This window comes from Xenopus laevis, chromosome 6S (assembly GCF_017654675.1).
Source record: "Xenopus laevis strain J_2021 chromosome 6S, Xenopus_laevis_v10.1, whole genome shotgun sequence".
Classification (NCBI taxonomy): Eukaryota; Metazoa; Chordata; class Amphibia; order Anura; family Pipidae; genus Xenopus; species Xenopus laevis.
In genome coordinates, this window is record NC_054382.1 from 40,854,184 (window position 1) to 40,864,516 (window position 10,333).

The 10,333-nt window shown below is 41.3% G+C and overlaps 1 protein-coding gene across 3 annotated transcripts in view; it reads right to left on the reverse strand.

The window, feature by feature from the left end:
* slc4a7.S (solute carrier family 4, sodium bicarbonate cotransporter, member 7 S homeolog) overlaps window positions 1–9,280 on the reverse strand; it is an 87,614-nt gene extending 78,334 nt beyond the window's left edge. For 2 of the 3 annotated variants that reach the window (XM_018269292.2, XM_018269290.2), the window contains exon 1: window positions 8,877–9,275. In XM_018269292.2, the coding sequence (XP_018124781.1) occupies window positions 8,877–8,924 (48 nt within the window). In that variant the 5' untranslated portion in view covers window positions 8,925–9,275. Of the gene's footprint in view, window positions 1–8,876 lie in introns of all 3 variants that reach the window. The other variant, XM_041567532.1, reaches the window with a different exon arrangement.
* Window positions 9,281–10,333: the final 1,053 nt, after the last annotated feature.

Here is a 10,333-nt window from a genome sequence, read left to right on the forward strand (position 1 = left end):
ACATAGCAGAGTAAGATGTGGCTACTATTTAAAAGGGGCAGTATACCCACTTGTACAATATGAATACAAATATAAATTGTCTATTATTTTGAATTATGAAGAACGTATTTTTTATTTCTTGAGCTAAAGAGCTAACATGAAGCTTCTTTATGGCCGTGAAAGAGAGATTACTGGATTACCAGGGCACATCTTCCTACATAATGAACTGCTATCTAAAACGGTCACGAAAGAAAAGCAAAAAACAGGGAAAAGGGAAGGGCTGTACACTAGTAATCATCTACCTCACAAGGACCAAACATGGAGTAGCTTCAGCTTCCCTATATGCTTGGCCATCTGCATATTGTCATAATTAAATTTATGGCAGTCACATTATCTAATACAGCCACTGTGCCACAATGCTACAACATGGGTATAACTTTGGGAAATTGCATCAGATATCAGAAGTTGACAGTGGATTCTAATACCACTGTTCTGATATAAGCTCCAAAAAAACCACTGGTTTAAATACACAGCAAGCTGGTGAAGAATGCCAGTTACAACTCATGGATACATTTAAACAAACAATTTTCTATGTGCCTAATATTTATTTTTCTTATATAAGGAGAACCGCTCCTTTAAACAGCACTACTGTGCCTGAATGTTTGTAGAGCTTGTCTGTGATTATGCCAATATCCACCCCACAGGCACTTACCCCTCTGTTATTTATTCTGCCCTTGTTATTTCAATTCCCAGGTCCCATGTGCTGATGCCTGGCATATTTCCAGAATTCTCCAATCTGCAGAAGGAATACCCAAGTCTTTATCCATGAGTTCAAAAGAAATTGAAACCTTAAAACCCATGAAACACCCCATCAGATATGATTTAAAAGTCATGAGGTATTTCTGGCACACAAAAAGCAAAGCCATTTGCAACAATTTTTAAACTCATCTCCAGTTTAGTCAATGCCTTGTATGATGGAAACCAGATTGATCAGTGCCCGCTGGGTAAATAAGATTGGAGTTAGACTGCAAATGCTGCTATTCAGCCTCATTACAGGCATGAATATATAGAGGGATGAATTATTAGCCACATGCAGATTTTACAGGATCACATTTCTCGAAACACTAAGCCAATTAGAAAGTCTTCTATGCAATTAATTAAAAAATGTAAACCTGGATATTATACTTTGTATAGATATATCTAAAAAAAAGATGTTAGAATGGGTTGTATGCCTTCTAGCTAAATATGATACCGGTGTCATAAAAGTCAGAATCCTAACATCACTGATACCATGTGAAATACATGGCAGCTCAGTCAGTGATAAATCCAAAGACATAGCCATGACCTTCTGAAATAAATTTTCTACACTGTAGGTATAGAATTCCATTCATAAGAAGTTGAGAATTAAGTAGCTAAACCACAGTGTGGGCAGCCATAATTCTAAAGCAGGACATTCCAAAGAATAAAGTGTACATTATTTAAAACATTAGCCAACCTCTTTGCCCCAGAGTTTCGTCTTATAATAGACCACTAAAATAATTTGCAACTTAAATAGCATGAGGAAACTCTATGTCAAATATTTTGTAAGAAATACCATAAATGCTAAAAAGTAAATGATATACTGTAATGTAATTTTTTAAACAGGTTACATATAAGGAATTATAAAGAGACAAAAGACTTACTGTAGATAGACATGGCCCCCCAGCAAAATGATCTGACAAGCCTTAGGGTGGTGGCACACAGAGCTACTGGGGGAGATTAGTTGCCCAGTGGCTAGAATGTAATTTGTCGACAGTATGGCACTCGGATCATTTTGGCTTTCTGAAGTCGCCTCAAGTTTCCTTGTGAGGCAACTTTAGAAGGAGGAGGAGAGGGTGATCCACAGTGTCAAATGCAGCAGAGAGGTCAAGCAGTATTATTATGGAGAAATGGTTGTTGGCTTTAGCTGTTAAAGGGGACTATATAAATTATTTGAATCTTGTTTCCTTCAGTCTGGGAATTCATAATTGTAGCAAGCAGGCGGCAGCCATTTTGTGGACACTGTTATTAAGACAAGCCTTGCATCATCTCAGAATTTTGTTTGTGCACCAGAATGGGGGGCCTGATATCCATCCCCATGCCCTGGCTACACAATTAAATGGTGAAGAGAACTGGGGGAATGTGTGGAGAGCAGTGACATCTAGGAAGTGCTGAATGGAAAGTGAAAGTAATTGTCTGCCCCGCCTCTATGCCACGGGCATAGAGGAGGGGCAGACAATATTTGATTGACAGCTGAGATTATTAAATGAGTTTACAACAGCTATGAATGCTTAAATAAAAAATAGAATTTTTAATTTGAAAAGAACATTTATTATACAGATTTTTGTGTCTGGGTGACAGGTCCACTTTAAAAGGTCATTAGTTAGTTGGGTTAGGGCAGTTTCAGTGGAGTGTTGTTGCTTTAAAGCAGTAACACCAAAAAAATTAAAGTGTTTTAAAGTTATGAAAATATCATGTACTGTTGCCCTGCACTGATGAAACTGATCTGTTGGCTTCAGAAACACTACTTTAGCTCATATAAATAAGCTGCTGTGTAGCAATGACAGAAACTGAAAAAAAGGCTATATGTCACAGGTTAAATAGTGGATAACAGGTAACATTATGTTCTACAGAGCTTATCTGCTGTGTAACCTGAGCCTTTTCTCCTTTGAATGACTGCCCCTATTGCTATACAGTAGCCTGCCCTATTTATATAAAGAAAATAAGTGTTTCTGAATCAAACACAGCAGTTTTACCAGTGCAGGGCAACACTGCATTATACAGTATATGTATTAATTTAAAACGGTTCATTTTTTGATGTTACTGTTCCTTTAAGCTACATTTGGAGAAAAGTGTAACTGAAGATATTCCATGTTTGCTTATTACAAGGTAGATAATTAAATTACCAGTGCTAAGAAAACAACAGAACAAAATATGGGTTGTATATTGATTATCTAGTTATTTACCTCACAAGGACCAAACACAGAGTAGCTTTCCCCATTTGTCTTGTTTAGCTGAAGAAATACCAAAAGCCACAGATTTCTCATGATGAAAACAAAGCAACTATATATTTAGCTGGAGCCCTATTCACTGCATTAATGTTGAACAAGTGGGTAATACTGCACCTTTAACAGTGAACAACTAGAGACAAAAAAAAAAGCTATTTCATGGTTTTATGTACACAAAGAAATAGCAACTGTGTATTGCATGGTCATTTGTTCCTTAGCTCTACCAGCAAAACAAAACTAAAAGGACAAACTTGATTATAATTTGCATTTATTCAAATATTTTCGGGTCTCTGGATGCCAAAGAGGTCTTCTCAGCAGCAAATTGGAAACTTGGCATCTGAAACTGGGCAGAAACATTTGCACGCACAAGTATCTTAATTGTATAATTAACATCATAGTGAGGTTCAGAAGTTCATTATTTATTCAACCTAAGCCATTCATTTGCAGGAACTCCACTTCTGCATTTTTTACACAAACAAAGAAAGAATTGCATTAAACCAGATTAGAGCTTTCCCTAGGAAACAAAACAGGGCCTGGGAAAGTAACTATTTTAAAAACATTTTAAATAATTCATGCTCTGTACAGTAAGTTACACAACTTTCTGTTCACTAGTTATGTGAATATATAAATAATCACAGACTACTATCTCCAAACTGAAATGCAAATCACAGCAAAGCACACTTGCTATTTACATGAGCTTCATAGAGGGAGTAAATTTAATGCATAACGGTACCAACGAAATATTCAATAAATCATATTATATACTTTAGTATTGCTCAATAAAGTCAAGCAAGCTACTGCATTTGCAATTCTGAAAGATAAGCTGGCCAGTGAGGGAATATATTCTATGAAGTATATAGATCAGGGGTGCCCAACCTTTTTAAACCATGAGCCACATTCAAATGTAAAAAGAGTTGGAGAGCAACACAAGCATGAAAATGTTCCTTGGGGTGCCAAATAAGGGCTGTGATTGGCTATTCAAGAGGCTCTACTAGGAACTATACTTAGTTTTTATGCAATTAAGCTTGGAATTCAAAAATAATGACCTGCGTTGAGGACCCTGAGAGCAACATCCAGGGGTTGGAGACCAACATGTTGCTCACGAGCTACTGGTTGGGGATCACTGATATAGATCATAGTCTACATTGCGGTTGTATAAAAGCCACTACTTAAAAAACTAGATAGGAATGCTATGTTTAAATGTCCTGTGGAGTGAAAATGCATATTTCTAAAGAAGCTGTTCAGCATATGTAAACACAGTGATCTGTTTAGGTATGCACCGAATCCAGGATTCGGTTTGGGATTCGACCTTTTTCAGCAGGATTTCGGTTTCGGTCGAATCCTTCTGCACAGCCGAATCGCATATGCAAATTAGGGGCGGAAAGGGAAATAGCTTGTCACAAAACAAAAGTAAAAAAAATGTTCCCCTTCCCACCCCTAATTTGTATATGTACTGTGTTTTTGCATATGCAAATTAGGATTCAGATTCGGCATTCGGCCGAATCTTTCGAGAAGGATTTGGGGGTTTCGACCGAATCCAAAATAGTGGATTCGGTACATCCCTAGTTCTATTAGCAATTGAATTGATCCTCCCTGCAGATAACAGATAAGTTCTGAATTAAACAATGGAATTCTTCAGGACTTATCTTATCTGCTGTGTATCCTGTGCTTGAATGGCTGCCCCATGGTTACACAGCAACTTATTTATATAAACTATGTTTGCGTTTCAGAAGTAAACACAAGTTGTACCAGTGCAGGGCAATATTCCTTTAAAAAAATTTAGTGTATTTTTGTGTATTTTCCAAAAATATATAGGGTTTTGGGGGTTCTTTGTGCTGTTAGAGGGTCTTGGGCTACTCATCATTAAACAGGCCAGCATGCAGAAAGCCATTACAGAGGCACGGGATCTCATTACATTGCATGTTTAGGCCTGAAATTTAAACATCTAACAACATGTCAGATTACAACCCTGGTAATACCATGCCAACTACAAAAAAATGCACAGCAGAAGCCTAATTTTACATTTTCTCAGAATGGACAGTTTTTTCACTGCCCTCTGCAGGCAACTGACGTCTTTTTTTCACAGATTTCACGTTTTCCCAGAAAGTACTCTGCTTTGATTTCACCTGGGAAGTGTACAGATCATATATTTCCCCTTACGGTTTGGTAAAAAAACAGAAAAAAAAGTTTTCATAAAAAATATGAAATTATCGATGTGTTTTCCTCCAATCCTAGCTTTATTCAGGCCTAGTCAAATTTTTCAGAACAAAAACCATTCATAGCATCTGATCACATATACACAAAAAAACAACATATACTTAAACACTTTCAGGGTAGGACTACAGGGACGTTTTGGGGGCGATCCGACGCGCTGCGACAAAACGCAGACGACAAATCGCATGCTGCAGGCGCAGCATCTGCATCCGACAGTCGTGTCGCGTAGGATTAACGCTGTGACTTCATCCGACAATGCATTCACTTACCTTATTTCCGTCGCATGCGATTTGTCGCTGGCGTTTCGTTGCAGTGCGTCAGATCGAGCCGAAAACGTCCGTGTGGCCCTACCCCAAGGCTTCTGTGTTCAGACACATGGTTTGTTCCCCTAACTGCCGGTTAATCCCCACATACAGAAGTATTTCCACGCAAAAGGTGGCTCAGCAATCAGGCAGCAAGGTCCCACACACTTAAACCCAAATTAAAACACACGTTGCATAATTCAGATATTTGCTCTTTGCTGATCATACGAATATCATACTCGTAAGCTCACCTACACTAAAACAAGCTTCAGCTCATGTTCAAGACATGCTGTAAATGAATTGAAGCGAATGAGCAATTTATAAAGGACAGCACACATACCTAAAACTAGTCCACACCTGTCTTAGATAACCGTTAACTGTGTTAGATAACCATTATCAAATTGATATATTGGTGTGTCTCAACAACTCAGAAATCAAGCCTCTTCATATATTAATATTAAAGGAGACTTGTAGCCAGCGCTAAGCTACCTGCACTGGGAGGGAGCTCCCGGTGCAAGCAGCCATGTCTGGCCACTCGCATGCGCGTAACGCACATGTGACGTTATGCGCTTGCACATAATGAGCAATTCGGGGCAGCTTTTCATTATGCGCATGTGAGTGACTGGACATAGCTGCTCGCACCGGGAGCTCCCTCCTGGTGCAGGTAGCGTAGCGCTGGCGGGGTGCATTTTTACCCAACAGGTGCCCTTTAAATCAGGCAGGTAGTTGCACAAGTTTTTTTTTTAATGAAAATATTTTTATAACATTCAATAAAACTTCTGTTTTCTCGCTGACCTGTGAAGTGGTTTGCTTCCTTTATCTTATCTGTAGCGATAGAATATCTTATCTCAAACACTCATATATTATACCAGATAGTACAATATATGAATAAACCAGTTGATAAGACTGTATATACAAAACAAACTGAGGGAACTCACAAAGGACACACGCCTTTCCATTTATATGATACAACTACAAGTATAGGATATGAATTGTAGCGCAAATAAAGGAATGCTTGCATACATATCTACTTTGCGATGTCAGTAGCTAGCAGTGCCTGGGCGGTGTACATGCAGATTTCACATTCACACTCCACCTGGCTGAATGTGGGCATAAGAACAAACAGAAAAGTAAGCTTTTGTTTACAGATATCCTAGCAAGGAAGGAACCTTTCTACCAATTTTTCTAGCAAATGTGGTTTAAACTTCCATGTTAGTCATTTACATAGAGATGTTCACATAAGCATACAAATTACCAATACCAAGGAAACCCCTTATACCACTTGTGCTTGCTTTCTATCAGCTTTGGCATGGACATTGAAATCAATATAATCTGTATATGTACGAGAGACAATTATAGTGCTCAATTCAGGAAACAGTACAATGCATTTGTTACATATCGAGACAATATCCAAGCCATAGGCAATCCGCCGCATGTAGCTTTAAGCACACTTCTTTTCCTGGCTGAGGTTAATGTTAAAATGTTAAGAGTAGAAGATGCTGTACACCACCATTAAACACAATTTTTTCCATTAGTCCATTCTTTAAATGTGACATGTGCAGCCCCATATATTATGGCAGACCCAGCCAAGCGTCTTTGGGCACTTTTAACTACAATGGGTAAATCCCCTTCAATGTCAACTTGCCCCATTGCCTGTCTAAAAGTTTATCCTTTCCCCAGAATGAACACCATCTTGCCCATGTTTCCAGGAGATGTAGGGGCATTTATATTATGCTGTGTAAAACTAAATTCACCAAAAAAAAATGGTGTAAAAGTTGTGTAAAATATCAGGGATGCACCGAATCCACTATTTTGGATTCGGCTGAACCCCCGAATCCTTCATGAAAGATTTGCAGAATACTGAACCGAATCCTAATTTGCATATGCAAATTAGGGGTGGGAAGGGGAAAAAACTTTTTTACTTCCTTGTTTTGTGACAAAAAGTCACGTGATTTCCCTCCCTGCCCCTAATTTGCATATGCAAATTAGGATTTGGTTCAGCCGGGCAGAAGGATTCCTGCTGAAAAAGGCCGAATCCCGAACCGAATCCTGGATTCGGTGCATCCCTATAAAATATAGCATGGTGTGTGTAACTTTACGCCATGCCATTTTCTGCTGTTCTTTTACATTGCTTCCAGTGGAAGTCCCAAGAAAAAAATGAATAAAAATGTTGTGCATTTTTTTTGCACGCCAAAGCCGGGCAATGTGTGGTGTATTATCCCATCATTTTTTGCATAATAAATGTGCCCTCAAGTTTATTCTAGTGTAATTAACTCACTGGCACAGTGCAACCTCCTTAGCATCATCATTTCCATCATTATTAACCTCCATATGTAACACTGTGCCCACACATTTGCTTCTTATTGCTTTTAAGGGTCAGGGCACACAGGCAGATTTGGGGAGATTAGTCGCCCGGCAGAAATCGCCTCTTCTTCAGGGCGACTAATCTCTCCGAACTGCATCCCCTGCCTTCCCGCCGGCTAAAATGTAAATCGCCGGCGGGATGGCACTCGGAGCGATTAGTTATCTGATGTCGCCGGTAGTTTCCTCGTCAGGGAACTTCATGCGACTTCTGAAAACGAATCGCTCCTTGTGCCATTCCGCCAGTGGGAAGGCAGTTCGGGGAGATAATTCGCTGCTAAAGATTTGGCCTTCGCTGCTAAAGATTTGGCCTTTTTCATGGCCATTTGCTATTTCTTTGAGAACAAAGAGGCTAAATAGATGGAATAATAGATTATAGTATTTAAAGAATAGAGACTAGGAGAATAGAGTTTGAGTGAGGAGAAGAATATTAATAGTACTGAGAGTGGGGCCCTTGTCTATGGTTCTTTGGTGGGCCCCTGGTGTCCCAGTCCGACACTGGTAGAGAAGCAGCCTTGGAAGCAACTACTGTAGTAATGAGGAGGCAACTCCAGTCTGTGGGCAGGCAGCGGTGTCACGTGGCACTTTCAGGCTTCCCACACTGTCCGGGAGTCGGATAATTACACTCACATACAGGAAGTGCCAGGGCTTCTCTATAGCACATGTTTGGCCATGAGAAACAGTGAGACCAACCACAATACTGCTTGGACCACTAGATAGTTTCCACTAGCGCCTGGTATTATTATGACGTGGGTACTGGGGGGTGGGGTCACTTTTTGTGTGTCCCTAAGGAACAATCAGGCAGAGGATGAGAACAGCAGCGGAGTCTTTTGTCTGCTCAGCCCAGCAGCACTATAGTAGTATCTCGTGTTAGGAAAACACTAAGCGGCAGCTCTCTAACCCATGTAGCGCCACAATTTGCAACATTGGCGCCATAGGAACTGAAGTTAAGCAACAGCTGGTGAGACTACAGGTTACACAGGAATCTCCATACCGTGGTGAGCAGAGGTCTCATTTGTTCCCCATACCGGTCTTCATCCATGGCCCTCAGTGTAGACTTACAGACACGTCGCCGGCACCGGGTTTAGCAGCGGAAGAGCCCAGACAGGTCGCTACAGTGGAAGAGGCAGTGGCGGGTCACGTGCTTGGGGAATCCTTTCTATCCCCCCCAAGATTGTACCATTAGGTTACTGTACTCTCAGCCCCGGCTAGGGCTCTTATCGGAAAGAAAGCTGTGTGTGTCGTTGGCTCTCTCCGCCCCCCATCCTCCCTCCACTAACCCGCTCTCCACCTCCCTTACACACTCTTTCTTTCACTATGGCCCTGCGTAGCTCTTCCTCTGCCTGGGTCCGCCCCTTCTCTCTCTAGGTGTCTGTCTCATGTTGGCGGCTCCGCCCTCCCCCTTCAAAGCTCTGTGCGTTCTCTTCACTTAAATATGACAGGCTGCTGCTGCCTTTATGTGTAAATCGTGTGACAGCAATTACTCTACTTTCATAAGAGCATCGTTAATCCAGGGCAGTTTATTATTATGTTCCTATGAGAACCGAATTTGTCGATTGTACCTTTGGGCGCGACTTTTCAAAAATCGTCAATGTGCGCTGTGTGCTGTCACAGACTTCTTATTTGCGACAAAAGTTGCTTTTATTTCTTATTCTGTGGTGGGGTGATTTTGTGTGGCCGGAATGTCAGTGGCATCTCTGTAAGACAGCGGCTATGTGACTGACAGAACAAGCCAAGTACGGGAAACGGATATCTCTTGAGAAACAGTGCGGCTGTGACGTGCGCGAGTGTCCCATGCAGTGGTGTAACTAGATTTTAGTGGGCCCCACAGCAAGTTTATTTTAGGGACTCCAAAGTATCCAGAGGTTGACCTGAGGTCATTAAACTGGGCCTCACGGGCCCCCTATAGCTCCTGGGTCCCCCTTCAGCCATGGGGTTTGCTTCCTCTGTAGTTACGCCCCTGGTCCCATCCCTGTTACTTATAGCAGTGTGTGTTTACAGGGGCGATCCTGGCCCCTCCGCCGCCTGAGGCAGCAGCAGTTGCTGCCGCCCCCTCCCCTGCGCGCTTACCTTTTTGCGCCTGAGGGGGTCCATGAGGCGGCAGAGATGGCCAGTTTGAAAACCAAAAATTCAGCTCTTGAAGTACCAGGAGCAGCATTTTTGCCGCCCCTGGTACCTAGTGTCGCCTGAGGAGACAGCCTCAACTCGCCTCATTGGCGAAGCACCCGTGTATTTAGTTGTTCTAAACTCGTACATCTTATTTGTTGTGGTACAGAGCGATGGTACTAGAATACCTGTTGCAATTACATGAATTATGTGCTATGGCTCACAATAGGGGTGAAAAAGCTGCTTGTTTGGCGAGGTCACTAGTCAATTTGGGAAACTTTTAAAAAGAGAAAAAAAAGCTCACCAACATGAGCACTGACAACCAGCCTATTGGGGCTGCCACCT